We start from the raw sequence: 19,344 nt of genomic DNA, 5'->3' as shown, positions 1-19,344 counted from the left end.
TTGTTTTAGTAACTTTTTTTTTTTTTTTTTGCTTCACAATTTTTTTCACTTTTGTTTACTCACTGTACGTTTGGTTTTTATTCAAGCCCTCTCACTGTCTGCCTGTAACAATGTGAATTTATTTATCACAGAGATGGAACAGGGCAAACACCTCTAGTTTCTTTGTTATATTGGAAAGTCTTAATGCACTGAGCACATTTTATGTTTATTTTCTATTCCCTGTGGTTACCTTACATGTCTTTTGTACTTTTTGTGCATTTTGAAAGAAAACCCTGCTGAAGGAAGAGTTTTATCTTGTGAAATACGAATGAAGAAGAGGCGTCGGCGAGTTTTTAACCTATCATGTCTAATTGTGTGACTCACTTTTTATGACGGTGCTTTATGCACATGCCTTTTTTTGGAAGGAAAAAAGTACATTAAATATGCTTCAAAGATACTACATACAATCAGTCATACATTGTATCCTATGTTACTCCTCTGATGTTTGATCATATTTAAGGATTTGCCATGTACAGAAGCGGAGGATAATATGTAAATATATGATAGTGTAAGGCATTTACAAGTTGTCTGTTGCATTCATCCGAGATGGCGAGAAAAGTTATGTATGTATGCAATTATGTGTGGGAGGATCACAATGGGTATTGAATGTAACATGCATCAATTAAAACTATTATTGACCTTTTAATTTCTCCCATTCCTAATATTTGACTTTTTGTTCACAGGATTTCTATGAGGAATAAAAATGAAGTTCCACTTTTACTTTTTAACATTTAACTGATATACTTTTTCTTTCCTGAAGCAACATAGTCTTTAGATTTAGATCTCACTTGCTCTGATTAGCTAGAGCCGAAGTTATATCAGTAGTAAAATGCAGACACTTCAGTTATTCTGTTATGAGTATTTGGAACACACAGTGAAAGTAGACTGGTGTTAACGGCACAGTGAAACAAGTCAAGTATTGCTTTGAAACCACCAACAGCTCGGGCCTGTGACAGTAGGTGTGCCTCTAGGCGTTGAAGCTGTGTTAAATATTAACGTACTTAACAGAAATTATTATTTGTGTTTGTCTACCATCATGACAAGACTTGATCTAAACAGTTTTAAGTTCGCCTTCTTTATTTATGGATGTAACCATAGATACACACCCAAGAGCAGGTGTAGGACCACAACAGAAAATAATTTTATTTCGTATTTACACTGAAACAACAAAAAGATCATCCATGACTTGATGTTAAAAAGGGAACCAGGTCAAGATGACAATTTTCTGCTTATCATGTCAGAACCACAACATTATAATTACAAACTCCCAGTGTCCGTTCTGCTGCTGAAGGTTGCACGTTTGCCTGTGTCCACCAGGGGGCGCCTTTCTCCTAAATTTACCAGCTGGATCCTGTTGTGACAGGTAGGAAACATTAGCTAACTAACTCAATATACAGTATTTAAATACTTCACATCAGGTATCCGTTAACTACTTTACAGGTCGTGACCCTGAATTATAAGACATACCTTTTTTCTTTTTTTTTTTTAATTCTCAGGGTATTTCTTTTTTATAAAACTTATAAGTCTGTGTTTATTTTTTCCTCTTACGTTGCTAGCATAACTGTTTTTGGCTAAGAAGGAAAGATGCTAACACCTGAATTGCTAACGTAACTTAATGCTATTTTTGTTTTTCATGTTTTGTGTCTTTTATGTTTTAAATTTGTTTTATTTAGGATGGCATTTAATGGCGAAAGGTTCCAAAAAGGCATGTTGATTCAAAGGTAAGCTATATTTATTTTTTATTTTTTGTTTTGGTTTGTTGATTTTTTCAAATCTGTTTGGAATCTTCAGTTAGCTTGGACAGTTGGCTAACAACTGACATTTAACGGACATTTAATGTACATTTAATTTTGAAATTCAAAAAGTATGTGTATATAGATATGTATATAAAGACTGTGGCACTCTACAATTTATGGTAAGTTTAATGTGTGCGTTACAGTGTGCTTTATTGTGTGCTTAAATATAATATTTTGTATGGACTTACCAATGCATATGAAGTTAGGTACAGCTGTGGTCATAATACACTTGTTTTCTTTGGAGCCACTTTAGCGCCGCTATTGAGGATTAATGTGTCACTTAATAATGAGTTTACATTATTAAAATAACCTACAAGCTACAATGTGTGATCACAGCTTCGGGGTACAGATGTGTGTGTTTGTGTGAACTTGTTTGTTTGTGTGCTCACTGTCCACAGCAGAAGTGAGCTATGGCCCCTGTGTGTCTCTCTGGCACCGGGTCCCTCCTTCTCCTCCTCCTCCCCCTCCTCCTCCTCCTCCCCCCACCTCCTCCTCCTCGCCCAGCTCGGTGCCGTCTATCAGGTCTGATCTGTACTGTAGCCCCGCTCGCTCTCAGCTGGTGTAGCGGCCACACAGCCAGACTCTCTTGCTTGTTGTTTGGTACTTTGGGCGAACTTTTATTTCCTGTGAGTGGTGCTCTGCTCCATCACAGTTTGGGGGATTTTTTTTTTTTTTTTTTTTTTTTTTTTTTTTTGTGTGTGTGTGTGTGGAAAACTTGCTGTTGCAAAAATGGACTGAAGCAACAACTGAGCGAAGTGTGGATACTTAAAGAGAAGAATAGTATTTCTGTAGAGAGCAACCTTTTCTGAGGGTTCAGTTACCACCATGGAAGAGGACGACGGGCATCTGGAGAACGGTATCCACGCCGCCAAGGACTCGGACCGGCAGCAGCGGCTCAGGCTTTGCGTTTTAAATGAAATACTGAACACGGAGCGGGATTATGTTCGGACATTGCTTTTCCTTCAGTCGGTAAGTTTGGAGTATTCATTCACGTTGCTTCGCTCTCTCCCACACGGGCAGAACATCACGACATACTCCAGTCATAAATCTTTAAATTTAAGCTGGGCTTTCTTTTTGGTCAACATGTACGTCTTATTACACAACCGGTGATATTTTCTCAAATTGCAGGCCACACTCTTTAATTCGGCATATATACGGTATATTAACTGGCACACATTGTGAGAAAAAGATAAACTCAATATTTTCTCCTGCTGTAGTTTACAAGATGGACATGAAGATAAACCATCAACAATTTTTATGGGGTTTGGCGTGACTTTCTGTCCACCAGGACAGCTTCTCTATTAATAGCTTAACTTTTATAACTTTATATATACACGTGTGTATAAGTGTAAACAGGCTGCATAAGTTGCTTCCCTCACACAGACCTATTAGTTTTCTTCAGTGAGAACAGCCTGCTGGAAATGTCTTAAGCATAGACGTACCTGTGTCTAACCTGCTGCTCCTCAGCCTGACCTTATTAATGAAAAATATTGTCAGAAACATATCCTTAGCTAGATTTGTTAACGAGCCACACATTGGGTTTAAGCATGGGCTTTAATGCCGGGGGGCGTCGTCATCATCACACCTCTCTATTGTGTGTTAAAGCTCAGGTTCAAAACAATAAAGGGGGAGCTCAATTGACATTGGCTTTGCAAATAAATAGATATTCATGAGCTTTCAGAACCACCACACCTCCCCTTTTTTCCCTCTCCAGACTGAGATAAGGAACCATTTCAGCACAGTTACTTATTCAGTCCTTGTACATCAGCTACCTTTTGATGAATGAATGTCCTGGTAATTTTACACGCTCCTTTCAGCCACCAACATACTGCCAGTATAGATGGCTCCCACCTGCAGGAGGCTATTCAATTTGTCAATTGACATTTTTCGTTATCATCATCATCCTCCTCCTCCTCCTCCTCCTCCTCCTCCACCACCACCCTTGCCTTGTCATCTTTGGCACTTGGTACTTAGGTGCAGGTAGTTTCAGTTTCAAACCAACAAAATAAGTGAGGCTCAACTCCATATTGGCTGCATTTATGTAAAAGTAATAATGTGACTGTATGACTGTGTATCATTGCTTTCTGTATGGAAATCCCCTCTTTCTTTTATTGCCCCCCTCCCTCCCTTCACAACAAGGTCAAAGGTAAGGGTCAGCTACAAAACATCACCTTTGAGCTGGTAGGGCTTCAGGCTATCATCTTTCTTGCTTTTCCACCCTGCTGGCAGCCCCTGATTGTTATCATTTTTACCTGCTGATAAAAGGCTTGGTATGAACATGGCAACAATTGTGAATACTAAACTAAACATCTGGCAAGCATTTGCTAAAAAAAAAAAAAAAAAGAAAAAAAAAAAAGGTCATGGTTCCCCTTTTCTCTTGTGTCTTGCTGTCACATGTTTAGAAATTTCCTCAAGGTTCTTGAAATAAATTTGTTGCCTAGTGTCACAGAGATACCAAATAATCCTACAGCACTCAAGTCAGTGATGCATGACCTTGTCACAATTATACCAGAATAATGAAGCTTTTCTGCTGAATCCTGGACTAAGAATGGATTTAAATCCTACACAAAAACACACAAATTTTTTTTTGGGGGGGGGGGCAATCTATGCGACACTGCTTTCCTTCTCAGTTAAATAAGAGGCAGCCACGGCTTATCTTCTGTTACAAGACAGACCAGGCAGCAGAGGGACTTGCTCAGACCCCCCACCTCCCCCATGCTCTGGCATAATGATAAAGACAAAGCCCCACTGATTTATCTGAGAAGTCTGGGAGCTTTTTTTTCCTGTGGACATCTGAAAGCTGTCAGAGCCACGGCCCTCCACCGCGCTCCTCCCCATCGTTGCATCAATTGGCATCTTTTGATTTCAACCAGTGTGGAGTGATATGCTTGGGCTCGAGGGAAATTCTGTTATCGTCCGTGTCTCTGCAATAGAACGCCCTTTATACAGCTAAGGCTGCAATCAAACGAAGTGTCAAGATTTAGCCCACAGTCATGACAAGCCAGTGGGATTTGTTAGGATTCATAGTAATCTGTGTGTGTACCAATTCAACACTTGCACATGTGCATTCTGCTTGCAACTACTCAAAACAATGAATCACCCTTCTTAGTATGAGAAAGCACACGCCATTGCTCTGCACTGTAAAAACTGACATGTTGATTTCTTTTTTGTGTCATGTTAACAAGTGTTTCTATAGGCTGGAATGGAGGGATATGACTACCCTCATTACTAGTCTGTGTCAACAAGACTTGATGCCAAAGCATGCTCCTCTGTGTTAATGTACCCTATATGTGAGAGTATATGTTGTGCGTACATGTGAGACCCCAAATCTACATGTAGGGAATGCTGTTGGTGTCAGGGCTCAGTGGCTTAGCTTGCTAAAGGAGGGCTTGGACATTAAAAACAAAAAAAAAGAGGAAAAAGAAACATCGGTCTCCACCACCGGTGCCAATCCCCTGCAAATCTCCCCAGTGCTCTCCACCCAGGGTCCAGCTGAGCCTGCTCGCCTTCCCTCCGTGGGAGCCGAGGCTTTGTCACCAGGCAGCTCACTGTGGTGTTGATAAGGGAAGTCTGGCTGTGGGAGCTCACAACATATGGTTTCAGTAAAGATATAGAGTGGTTTGAGGGGGGGGGGGGTTGCTTAGTCCCTCAGTGAGAAGATGCTACAGCAGTGATATGGGGAGTGAAGTGGTTGTAGAATAGACTCAGATTGTCTTCTAAGTATTAGTTGAATTATTCTGTGATGATAAGTGATGTTTTTCCACATTTGTAACCTACCTCATCTAGTTCAGCTAGATAGCTCCCACATTTCCCAGAATGCCCTTTGAAAGCTCACTGAAAATGTTTTGTATATCTACACATCTTGTGATAATTATAGACGGGAAAAGAGACGTTGTAGGAGTTAGGCAGTGAGAGGTGTTTCCCCCAGTGTAGAATATCGAACTGCACCTATGACTGAAAGGTTTGAGGTTTCAATGCTGTCTAGTCCAACTGATGGTACTGCCCTGAAACATTAGGTCGCTGGAACATTTTCTGCTGTTATTTAACTAATTAAGTCCAGAATATGTCCCCATTTTCAGGTGTTTCAGTACATTGGTAGACCCCACAGCTTCCTCTTATGTGAAGGCACCTAATGGTTTTGTTTTCCTCAGTCTCACTAGGGGTTTTCCCCACGTGTCCACGGCAGGATGGCCGCTAGCTGTTGACTGCCCACATCATTCTCCATTGCCTTATCACTGATTTATTTTCCACTCCCCCTTTGTGCTCTTCAGCAACCTCCTGGATCTTTAGTCCCCATGCTGCATCGATTATCAATCGCAATGATTGCAGTGACACACAAAGAGATGGTTATCCAGCTTTGGCATCTCAGCCATTCCGCATGTCACTCATCCCCTGGCAATTACCAGTGCCAACGAGCTCATCCAATGTGCTGGAGGGAAGCGTGTAGGGTTGGTGGGAGGAGAGGAGGTGAGAAGGGGGTTGGGGTGTGAAAAGAGGGATTAGAGGATTCATTTTTGCTCAGTGTTATCATTTTCAATTTCTGAATCTATTGCCTATTCGAGTGGAGTGGAAACAAGCTCATTCCAAGTTTACGGTGATAACTGCTCTTTTCAAGCTTTTGTTGTGACGATTTCCCCTGTTTGTGTCTGAACTGTTCATTTCTTCGTGCCACAGATTAGTGGGGGTTTTCTTCAGGGCAGCGCTTTGTTGATTTAATCCAGGCAACTGGATTTTCCCTGCCATGATGACCAAAATCTATGCTATCTATGACAGGAATATGGTCAGTGGTGTCATACCTGGTAGACTTGAGGGATTTTCCTTCAAAACCATAAAAATGGGGAGTTTTGGCATGCAGGACTTTTTGACCACACTGACCCGTGTCACAGTGGATCCTGTTGAGTAAAGACAACAGTGGAATTGTGTGGCCAATAAGTCAGCCAGCTTCTGACCTCCTGTCTTCATTCTGAGAAGCAGGAGACAGAGAGAAGGGTGACCAGGAAGGTCTCGTCAGAGCTGCAGGATAATAGGAAACATCTGGAAATCCTGCCCTCTGTGACCTTTGCTTTAGGCCACACACACATGAGTGAGATTACACACGTTTAATGCTGATGTTTGTGTGGATAAATGATGTTTTGTTTTGGTGTGTGATCGCACTTACAACATATAGCTGCAGTTCTTTCACACCTCTTTCTCATCTTTTGCTTTTGTAGACCTTTCTATACGTCCACCTGTAGTCACTGTTGACAAGAGTCACTAAGCAAACAGGATGACAGGAGCACATGCTTGCAAACACAGAGGACGCTATGCAACCGGTGCCCAGGAAGTCAGATGTGCAGGAAGACAGCCTTGAGCTTCCTCTGCAAACTTGAGCCTGTGTACACCTCTTTCCTTTCCTTTTTTTTCTCTCTCTCTCTCTTCTCCATCTCTTCAGCCCTCCCCACTCGGTGGGAAAGACCAGCATCGAGTTTCTCTGGGCGAGGGGGGTATAAATAGCTTCAGATTCTAACTTCTCATCTTGGCTACAACGCTGGTGGTTTCGGCTCACTGCAGCCTCAGCCCTGCCGAAGTCATACAAACACAGGCTCACATCGCATATATTGCAAGAGTGAAAGGCAGGGGAGGGGGGCAATCCACAGCAGGTAGAAGAGTTACAAGGGCAGGCTGCTGAGGTTTTAGTGAGGGTTTTTATTATTATTGGGCTTTAAACTCTCTGATGCTTTGTGAGACTCGAGGGACAGGACACAGAGTCTCATCATGTAGCTTTAACTTTCAGATTAATCCAACAAGGGTGGTACAGATATGTTGGTGTTTGAGGAGATTAAACTTAACATTTCGGTTTAAAAATATTATAAATATTATCTTCCATAATGTACAGGAGTTCATGTTCATGTTTGCATACCAAAACCTGCCTTTGATGCACACATATGATGTTGATGTCCTAAGTTGCCACTGTGTGCACCCCTCCATCTCGCTCTGGACAACTGGTACCATGCAGTGCAGCCACTGAGCCAGACTAATTTAGCACAATGCAGGCTGTTGCATAAATGGGGGTAAATGCCAGTTTCCAACTTAATATTAGTGCTTTTTTTAGTCATGTGTGTTGATAAGCCATTTCTTCGAGGCATAGGACTGCAGCAGGAATTTTAAGAATTCAAGTTAACAAGTCTAAACCACTGTAACACCCAGAGGCATGATGTCAAAAAAACCCCCCCCCCCCTCCTCATTTCCTTCCACAAGAGATGTATGCAGATTCTTAGTTGTGAATTAGCAAAGGGTAAAAGTCGTGTTACTTGATCAGTATGGATGGATGTTTTTGGAACTTGGTGAAATTGCCTTTTGGTTAAAATGAATGAATTTATTTTCTGTGAGTAGGTCTCTGTTAGTGCTTACACAGTCAAACAAGTGGATCTATTCAGGAGTGTGTGAATGAATCAGTGGTCAAACGGGCATTAAATCAGCTCACTGATTTCTCTGTGTCAGATATCAGACTGTGCAATGTCAAGAATGCAGCCTGAGGCAATTTTCAGATGCACTGTCCATGGCATTTTTTTTTTATGACTAGAGCAAACATCCAATAAGAGGCTCCATCACTGCGTGTGAAAAGCTGTGCAAAGTGCTTTTTCAACAGGCTGATATACGATACAATGGCTGACCTGGCCTGAATTGTAAAAGCACGGCTACATGAGCTCTCTAATGTCCCTTTGGAGATCATGACCCAGACAAAGTTGGCACAAGTACTCTCTCAGGGTGGATACTGGTTGCAGTAGCTGTGCAGCACGGTTTTGGAGTACATGAATAGGATGGATGGATACCTGCAGAATGTCTTGGCACAGTCTTTCTCCTCTGAGCTTCCTACTTGGTGCACGGACTGTGGCCGCAGGCTTACAATGTTTGTTTGCTTTCCCAAATACAACCAGATGTGTGGCTTCTTTCAGGGGGCAGAGGTCATTTTCTCGATAGGAAAACACTGAACAAAAACAGACAACCATAGAACACCTTTGCACAAAGCTTCTCGAGTTTAGAGAGTGAGGCATGGGATGTTTGATGAAGCCCAGGTTAGATTACTAAGCTGTTGAAGTCTGGCTCGATCAGGGCGGGCCGGTGTAAATGCCTGGCCTGTATGCTGTCCAGTCAGGAGGCTGTTCACATGACACAATGGGACAAAGAAGGAGTGTCGCACACACATTACACACTACCCAGCACACTCCTTAGTAGGTCTTCTATTGTTTTTTTGTTCCATGGTACAGAGACAGTTTTCAAATGTATTTTTAAAGTCCTTCAAATAAAATTGGTGACCATTACTTTGGTCTGAAAGCTCAGGTTTACTCTTTAATGTCAATGTTGAATTCCCATTTCCTCTGAAAGACTCGATATATGTGTTGTGGCTAAAAGTGAATGAAAATGTGTCAGAGTTCGCTGTGTGTGTGTGACCCCCCTGAGTGAGTGGTGGGGATGTAAAAGTGGTTGGAAGACTGAACATTGCTGGATTAACTCTTCTGCTAATTGCCACAACTACAAAGAACATTTACAGAGTTGAAAACAAATTTCTTGTCAAGATTGTCACTTTGTTAAACATTAGCGCTAAGCCAAACGATTTCACTTTACCAATTAGTGCAGATCTTTACCCGTTTATGTTGTTAAACCGCACGAGTTAAAGAGGCTGCTGACTGTGTTGTTATAACTGCTCATGACAGCTGCTGATAAATTCTTGGGCCTGGTTGCTGAAGGGCTTTTATTTTGGCTCTCATTCAACGTGATGACATTTTTGCCAACTAACATGGCACGATGAAAGGCTTGAGTCATACATGCTTGAGCTGTTACTGTGATGATTTTGTTCTCACATGCTGACAGGAAACCTTTTAGGGAATGGTGCAACATTTTGACATAAAGGGTTGGAGTCAGCTGTGATTGACATGAGCTTTTACACGACAGATACGCAACAGAAAAAAACTAAAAAAAACTTGTGAAGTGAATGGAGCCCTTGTTTTAATGGGGATTTACCAAGACTGTTGTCTCTTTTCCTCTTGTAATTTCAGTTTCACAGTTTAACTTCCACACTCTGTTTTCTTTCTGATAGACTTTTGCTCGTGAATCAGAATGGTCCTGAAAGCATCACTTTCAGAGGTGGAAACTAAGATGAGTGTTAGTTGCATTTGTGGCTGCCAAAATGAGAAGTTGGATGAATGTAGGTCAGTTGCATCAGTGGTTTCAGAGCTAGAAAAAAAAATTCAGACACAAAGGGCTTTAACTAGCTGCCGTCTCTCTGTCTGTCTGTCCATTAAACAGTGTTCTCTATCATGTCGGTAAATACTGTTTGAGTGAGAACCAGTGGGTGCTCGCTATGATCTTTCCCGCTGCTTTGCCAAATGACCATTATTGTGTAGTGTGGAAATACTAATTTGTTTCTTTACCATCGTTTTATCTCTGTCTGTGCACATGATAGTGTTTGTGTCCGCCCAGCTGAATGCCAGGTGTGGCACGTTTAATATTCTGCATGGTTGTGTTAACGCATAGGAAAGCAAACACCTGTTTTTGTTCTGACACACACGTGTACAGATATTATGGAAAATGAAGGAAATCACTGTCTGAGTTCAGTTTAAATGATCAGCTGTGTCGCATCTTTTTCTGTCGCTGGCCTTTTGGTTTGTTGGATGCTTCACGGGTCTCTGATGGCTCACTCAGCACCACACTCCCTGCACTCTGATCCAGACTGTGATCCCTACGTCTGTCAGCACCGAAAAACACACATCCAAACGTCCAGATGGCCACTGCAATCTGCTCCATGATGTTATCTCCAGATCACCACATGTCACCCGTCAACAGGAGAGCCACTTGGAAAAAAGGAATCGCAGACAAAATGCGTTAAGTGTCAGCGCTGGTAGGGATGAAATTAGGTGACTATTTAGCTGAGATGAAAGCTGAACATTCCCCGTGAAGAGAATATGTCAATTTGGCAGTGGAGACCGTTTTAAAAGGTTTACAGGTGGAAGCAGATGTGCTAATCTGAATTGCAGGCTGTTAACACTGTGTAAAAATGGGGAAACAACATATCTTCCACACATATGTGCTTCACTATCTATTTCTGTACTCATTGTCACAGGGGGAGTGAGTGAGAACGAGTGTTGTGTGCTTCTCTGTATTTTCTTCCTATATACTGTATGTGTAATGAGAGACAGAACTGAGAGCGAGTCTGTAATCGTGTGACAGAAGCTGCCTAACAACCCGAGAAAGTGGAGATATCATAAATGATATTTATAGCACATTAATTACAAGCATCCACTGTGAACGAGAGGGAGCAACGAACAAAATGAGAAGGTGAAAATGCCCCAGCCCGCAGTTTTAAATGCTTCACGCCAACCTGGCACGGAAAAAAAGGCATGTTGGGAAATGATAATTCTTAGAGTAGTGAAACATTTTGAAGGCAACATCTGAATGGGCTGAAAAGGCTTGTTAAGTGTCATTGAACATTTGTATTTCACATATTGATCATGTGCATCATCCATTCATTAATGCAACAGAGCCGGTGAGTATTCCGAAACAGGAAGTTCCTGCCCCAGTGCTGTCTGCCTGTCCTCTGTGATCGAGCCACTGTCTCATCCCCTGTAGTGTTTAGTTTCCGCCCATGTGAGCAACTCAAAAAGCCTTGGAGTTTAAAGTTCTTCAAAGCGGAAGTGAGTGAGAGGGGGAGGAAAAAAACTGGACAAGTCTCAAAGAAGACTTTGTGTTTTGGTGATTGGCTCTGCCAAAAAGGGTTTCTCTTGGAAGACAGCGAGGGACTGGTTGGAGGGTGAACGGGGAGCTGAGGGAGTTTTCAGAGGGTTTGGGAGAGATGTGAATTACAGCTTCAGAGAGAAAGAAGTTTGCTAAAGTTTACTGGGGTCCCTCATTGTGGCAACGCCACGGGCCATTCTCTGGCTCTGCTGCACTCACATCACAAAGAGGGGATTTCTTCATTTATTTATTCAATTTCATGCCATGTCGACCCCAAAATGTCCCCCATCCCCTCTCCAAAACTGCCCTGTCCCCCTTTGTGGCTGGCTACCCAAATCCTCTCTCCAGAAAGAGAGACCCTTAATGGACGCATTGTTTTTAGCTTGTTGTTGTTTTCTCTTGGATGAGGAGGGGTAGAGGGTTCGAGGCTGGTGACCTGAGAACTCGCATAGAAAAAGTCCTGAATATGTGGATCTGTGATTCTGCCTGAGCGTTGTTTCAGTAGGTGTGGGAACCGAAGCGAATTGAAAAGAAGCTCTCAGGGCCCGGCTGGAAAAACCTTGACAAGTGTTAGGGCTTGTTCTTGATCTACGGGATCTCTTGTGAGATATCTGAATTGAGTGAGATGGCCCAGCATTGTTGCTGAATGCTGATGGTAGCCATGGGCAAACAGAAAAATGGCCCAGTTTTTTCCCCTTAAGCTGTCAGAATGAGAACAACCTGCTCCAAAAGACTATGACAAATTATCTTTCTGCTGATCTCCTGTATATTATAAATTTGCACTTCCTCTTATGACTAACAGGAAGTAAATAGTCCATCAGGTCATTGTCACATCAGTAATTCTGTTTCTCTAGCTCAATGTCGTTGATATGATTATCAGATGGAGTTTTAGAACATGAATGAACTGATGTTGTGAAAGCCAGTAACACATTGCAGTTTGGCAGGTCCTACAATTATATTGATCTCTTTCTCCATTAGGTCAATAAGCAACATGCAGAGAAACGTTCGTATTTCTAGTAAATAAATATTTTTAAAATGTGCGGTTTTTTCATCAACCCTCATTATTTCTTCAGTTTGTCTCGTAATTCGAGACGTAATATTTTTTGACACTCTTTTCCTTTTTCTTCTGTACATCACAGAACGAGCTGCCAGTATAATGCAATCTAGTACAACACCGCCACGGCTCCCAAACCACCAGTCAAGGCGCCAACTGATCATGTTCTCACAGAAATTCATTTTCCCATTAATCCCAGTTTAATACAGATAACCTTTGCTGAAGGTAAACATACAAATTAAAAGGATCTGCTGCTCTTCACTCTGAGTGACCCTTGAGGCAACGTCCGCTGGCAGCAGTGTGACGGCAGCGCCGATGGCTTGGACCCTGACTGTACATCTGACTTACTCTCATGTTGAAACCTGACTCAGTTTGACAATTATGACATTTCCTTACTTCTCTCTAGTTATTTCCATTCTGGTTCTCTGCTCTACATTATGACAACGTAGAATTTCTTGTGTTAAGAAATTATTTCTAATTGTTAAGATTTGAACCTTTGTATATGAACTGTTTTTTTCACAGTCAGGTTATTTAACTTCACTGCGGCCTGTTTTTGTACGTTTATGAACTCTCTGCCAGTTAATTAAAAGTTTTTTAGGCCCAAAGTGAAGTCTTTGACTCACAGAAAGTGAATCTAATCTTGGGTCATGTTACTTGGTTGGCCTAGCCGCAGGTAGAAAACTGGGTTCAGAAGCAGACAAGGCAGACGTGAAGGCAGCAGGCCTCTTACTCACTGTCCACTGGAGCGAACACTGAGCCCACACCAGCATATGGTCCGTCTGAATCTTCACACCTTACTGTCTGGCCCCTCTTCGCTCTGATAAACCTCAACATTTAGCACCCCCCCCTTGCCCCCAACCAACCCACATCTGACCCTTTGGCTGTTGGTCATATGAGATGATGCCGGATGCCTCATATGACACAAGACCAGTTATTGGTGTTAAATAGTGATCACACTGTCCAGGGTGGCCAGTGATGATGGATGTCAGGTTAGACACATTATGTTTTTTTCAGGCCTGTCAAGTACAGTAAATCGGTAATGGAGTAAATAATGAGGACGGCGACTTTGCATTTCTGTTTGTTCCTTTTGATAGCAATAAATAGCCTGATCTTCCCACTTGTCATTTTGTAATTGTTGGTGCCTTAAAGCGTAGACAGCACAGTCTCATTACAGTGTGGCTGCTGTGCCACGAAGTCTACAATTTAAATCACGTCCAAGTGTATACTGCACAATGTGATTTATTTGTTTGTTACAGTCTGGTTGCACGCTCATACAAAACTGTCAGACTTTACTTAGAATGCAGTAGAAACAGCGGCCAGTCAAAGATGTCATACACTTCCTTTTCACAAAAGCCACACTTCCTGTCCAGAATTGACATCTGCTTCTTCTTCGCTCTGCAGACTGTTTGTTTTCCTTCCCTGCTGAGATTATCTGCTTGAAAAGAAACAAAAATTCTTGTCAATGATTTAGGTGTTTGAAAAAGTGTTGGCTTTTGTTCTGTGTGATTGCACTGGGTTTCACTTCCTGTTTGCATGAAACACACGCAAACACACCAGCAGAGACCTGCGTGTGCACACTTCTTCTGTTGCAGTTTGGGGCTTTTTTTTCTTGTTTTTTCTTGCACATAAGCAGTTGCAATAAAGTGGACATTGACTCAGCTTGATGGGATCCCCCAACTTTGCATCAATTGGTCTCGTGCCCATTCAGCTTCTTTCTAGCTTTGACATGAACTGCTGTCAGAGCAGTTTCACACTCTGTCCGCTTGAGTTTGGCCTCTGGCGAGTTTCTTTAGTTATTTGAGGTGGGAATGTGATTTGGCATGAACGTGTGGATAGATTGGGCCACATGAATCCAAGACATAACTGTACACTGTCTGCATCTAATGTCCAACTTTGGGACAAGTCCTGCCAGGCTATTTGTCATCATGTAGTAGGACCTTTAAATGAGCTTATAACAATGCAGACTTTCACCACACAAACCTTTCTTTTCTGAAAGGACTTTTTTCTGAACTGCAAATTTTCGAGAGGAGGTTTCACACTTCAATAAACTCACCGTACTCTTGGGCCAAACTGTGGGTCCAGAAAAATCTCTCGATGATTCAAGTGTAAGAACACGCTTGTTTCACAGTTTGTAAATGAGGGTAGAGGAAGGGGTGTATGGGGTTGTGAAAATGCTAACAAAAAGCTGATGTGCTTATAAAAAGCTCACAGCCTTGTTTCTGGGAACTGTATCTTAGGGTTTAAATTAGACCAGTTAACCTGTTAAAAGTCTAACCTTTTTTTCTGCATATGGCCAGGGCCAGGGCCACGATCTTCATGTGTTTGGCTTCTGGAGTAAACAGCTTGTTTAGACATTTTTAGCTTTAGTCTGGAGACCATTTATATAATGAAATGTAAATACATTTAACAACCTGCTTCATGACTTTTGTCAGGTCCATGCACTTGACACGCACAGAGAGCCAGCCAAGAAATTTTTATGAGCGGTGACATTTTGCTGATACCTGCATATTGCTGTGAGAATTTAATAGTGCGCTGCTGCAGGTATTACTGTTATGAATGGAATTAAGGGGAACAGACTTTTGAGGGTGAGTAAGTAGGAAATCATGTGGAAGAATTATCATGCACTAGAGAACATCGGCTCATCAACAACTAGAGTACGCTAAAACAAGACTTTATCTTTACATTGCTTCAATGAAAACTGAAAACATAAAAGTGAATGGCAGGTGCAAAAGTAAAACAGGTAGATCCTGTCTCCTGAAACAGGGAAATCATTACGGTTAACTGTTAAAATATTCAGCAAAATGTTCAAGATTATGAGGCTTTCCATAATTCTGTAAATGTAACTTTTATAATTTAGAAATAATGTATAACCTATTCAAAAAATATGTTTAATTACTTTCCTCTGAAAGCTCCTCTGGAGCATGTCACTTAGAATTTGGGATATTTTTTAGTTTGACTTCCTTCTATTTCCTTTGTGCAGTATGTGCATTATGACTTTCCTGGCTTTACCATTCCGAAATATCAGTGGTATAATTCTGCATTAGTGTTGGACTTGGCAGCTACTTTGTGGTTGATCAAGGAGCTTCCTGGTTTTGTTGATAGTGTCCTGTGGGATTGCATCATGAGCAGTTTTCCCCTAAAAGCCCATCACCCCTGTGGCAAGAGACCATCACGTGCAATATCCCTGCTGTGCTCTGAGCAGCAGCTGAGCCCCCCCAGCCACTGTGACTCATTATTATCGAAGGGTACCAAAAAATACATTTGTGTCCCCTCTGACAAACTATTATTAACACATTGATTAATGTCATCACTATTTTTAGGTACTGGAGAGTGAGTACGCATCTGATGCACACAGTCTAATGTGAGCTGCTGAGGGCAACCTGGAAGACAGCAGCATATAGTTGTGTCTTATCCACGGAGATCTATGATTTAATGAGCTTTCAAAACATCATCATCTCTTAGTTCATCTCCATCAAATTCACAGTCAGTGTGAGTCAAGAGCTGATTTGTGGCTGAATCAGATTTCACACAATGACAGAAAGACGAATCGGCCCATTTTGATCAAGATAGTGAGAGTTATTGTCATTCATCATTCATGTAAATATTATTCATCAATTGTCTGATCCTACACTTAACACGATTACACGCCCTGGGCTCACTGATGACGACGTGCTGATGTCAGAAAAGAGGCGGAAAGGTCACCTAGGATGGAGATATGAAAGTAAACAGGGAGCGTCCGCACCGTCCTGCTGCCTCTCAGCGAGTCGATTAAGAAGTAATGAGCTCAATAACTGTGTCCGGTGGGGTAGTAGAGTTACAGTGTTTGTCATGACTACTGTGTTTGTTTTTCACGATTGATTTTTCTTTTCCAATAACATCTGGCTTAGCCGCATACTGTGGAAAGGATGGCTATTTCAATATTCATCTCGTATCTTAATGTCAGTGCGCGATGGCAGTGCTCTGAGGTACTGCTCTCTCCATGCAAATGATGCATGACTTGTAATATGCTGGGGGTTATCTGATGGTGCAATTATATCCGCATCTTTTATGTTATCCAAACCACAGTGGGAAATTATTTTGGCACTTTGTTCATACTACCAAATAATAAAGCCAATCAGGACTTATTAATAGCGGTCACATAGAAGTACTAGTCGTTGCATGTGAGTATTGGTAAGCAGTAATCTCGCCAAGTTATAGACTAAGGCTGTGGAGGAAGTCCGAGTATGTGAGGGTCCACCAGGGTCTGAGAGACAATCATTTCATCATCAGAGTGTGTACGTGAGACTCTGTGCAGACCTCCGTGTACCCTCCAATTTGTTGTGACTGTCTGCAAGTTCACTACCCTACAAGGGCACCAACTGTGCATGCTTCCTCCAAGAGGACTGAAAAGTAGCATAATAACAACAGCTACACATTCATGGTGTTTGCAGCTGTCGGCATCTGTATAATTGAGGCTTAACTTCTGCTAAGTATGACTGGCTTGTCTATTTTCTTCGCAGGGCGTTACCTTGATTGGTTGTCATTACTATAAAGGACTCAAGAAAAAGCTCAATATGAGACTCAATCAAGACTGCAGTTTGTCCAATTATGATGCTTTGCTTTCTAAAGCTGAATGAACTGCTGTCCATCAGATGTCAGCATCCGTCCAATTATACCCATTGTACCTTCTTTTGGGGCCATTTACTGTTGTTGATTCTCATCAGGCTCTCAAAATATTACAGTCCCCACTGTAAAATTCAGACACGCTTGGTGTGCATGCCCAGTTTTATGCTCTGTGCTGTCGTCTACTCTGGCTCTGCTGCAGCCAGTGTCTCAGTCATGATGGTGGACAGTGAAAGCTTCCAATTTTCTCTCCAAATAAACCTGTCTGCTTTGTGATGGAACAATGAAGACAGCCAATACAACCCTGGGTGTGAATGAGGCGAGACCTGGACTGAAAGGAGCTCTTTGTTGATCCTTCCCACCATCACTCCCTGCTGATCCCCCTGTCACAACATCTGTGTGGCACATTTTGTTTCAGGAGTGAATCCTGCATGGATGCTAGCTGTCTTAAGATGTCAATAAGGAATGACTCCGAAGTCTGGATACTTTAATTGTTCTCTTCACCCTCCGTCTCTTCCTCTTTTTTGTTTTCATCCGTTGCCCCCTCCCCCCTTTGCCATCTCCTGCCCTCACCCTGCTTTCCTTCATCTGAAAGCCACGGAGGAAAAGCCTTGTTTCCTGCCTCTTCTCGTCTCCTCTGCCAGGGAGCAATCTCTCACATGAGTAACTTCTCCAGTGTGGACACGGTACAAGTTGCCATATGGGAGATTTAATTAGTGTACGCCTAAAGCACAATCAGCTCCCTCCCAAAACCAGTCAAGAACACGACAACTACTGCTTCTCTTTAATACTGGTCTTAATTAGGGAGGTCGCAGCTCACTGCTAAGGACCTTTGCTTTCTATTTTGGTAACAACCTACGCAAAAGCTAGTAAAGAAGGAAAAAAAGACAGGGGGGGGCAGTCCTCCCAAAGTGTTCGGTCTCTGAGGAAATGATATGATTGCTGCCTGACTGCCGGCTGGCTGGGTTTCTATCTTTAGAGCAAATGTGTGATTACAAGTGTCAGTCTTTCATTATAGGCGAATGACTGACTGTAAGTAACATGCGTATTAGGCCGATGTAATGTGGGTCTGCGTAGAGCATGCAAGTGTTTCTTGTAAAGGGACACCCAAATTACACATGAATACTATACATTCTCGTTCTTACCTTTAGATTCTTGTGGTACACAGCCACGCAGAGAGTTTTGGTTCCTCTGGGTGCTCCACAAAGCGCAGCGTCAACAGTTTCAATGGGCAGTGTTTGGTAGGAAGTAGTTCCATGGAAATTTGCTAAAGTGGATTTTTTTTTATAGAAGTAGAATCCAAAAAGTCTTGAAAAATGTTAAGTATCAATAGTTTGCATCTAATGCCTGGTCAAACTATATTTTTTATTTTTTACAGGTTGTTGTTTTTTTTAAAACGAGGGCTGAATGATGTGCAAAGAAAAATCAACAGTCATGAAATCATCATTATTTTGGCAGATATTGTGATTGCAATATGAGTCACGGTTTTAGTTGAAATGGTCATTTTTGTTTTTCAGTTCCACTGAAAGGAGAAGTGACGATGATGTGATTTCTGTTGGGGCTTGTACTAAAGGTGTACCTTTACATCTGGGGGCATTACATATGATTTGTAGACCGGGGGCATCTCTGTAGCACCACAATGTTTCATTTATGGTATGTTGTTACACATTTTATCTTAATCAAAAAAAAAAAATGCAGCTCCTGTAATTTGCATATGTGATTTAAATAATATTTTGATTAATTGTTCCGACCTAATAAAAAGAGGTTTAAAACATGTTTTCATTCCTCAAACTCAGGTTACGTATTGACACAGATATCGACATTGTTTTTGTAAAGACACAATGCTGTAAACATTTTTCAAATCTGACTTTTCAATGCTGTGAGCGCCAAAAACAAAATCCCATTGATCCCCTTTGTTTTTGGCTGGACGGAGAAATCTCAGAGACAAATATCTTAGGATCCAAAACTATCTGCATGGCTAGAAGCTCCTAGAACCACTGACCTTTTTTACCTGAGCGTGCAGGTGGTGTGTCTGCAGGTCATGGTGCTGCTTGTTTCATCATTGTAGCTTTGAAGTGTCAGGTGTAAATCAACCTAGATGTACCGCTGGGAAAACTGATTTTTTCAGAATCATTGTACATT

At 41.9% G+C, this 19,344-nt stretch overlaps 1 protein-coding gene across 1 annotated transcript in view; it reads left to right on the top strand.

Moving 5' to 3' along the window:
• The first annotated feature begins 2,565 nt into the window (after positions 1–2,565).
• Positions 2,566–19,344, top strand: part of prex1 (phosphatidylinositol-3,4,5-trisphosphate dependent Rac exchange factor 1) — an 84,353-nt gene continuing 67,574 nt past the window's right edge. Inside the window, exon 1 of the mRNA XM_022757486.1 lies at positions 2,566–2,804. Within this exon, the coding sequence (XP_022613207.1) occupies positions 2,661–2,804 (144 nt within the window). The 5' untranslated portion in view covers positions 2,566–2,660. The remainder of the gene's footprint in view (positions 2,805–19,344) is intronic.

This window comes from Seriola dumerili, unplaced genomic scaffold (assembly GCF_002260705.1).
Source record: "Seriola dumerili isolate Sdu_G_001 unplaced genomic scaffold, Sdu_1.0 BDQW01000278.1, whole genome shotgun sequence".
In the NCBI taxonomy this organism is placed as follows: Eukaryota; Metazoa; Chordata; class Actinopteri; order Carangiformes; family Carangidae; genus Seriola; species Seriola dumerili.
The sequence above is the reverse complement of the archived record's forward strand: the minus strand, read 5'-3'. Positions and strand labels throughout refer to the sequence as shown.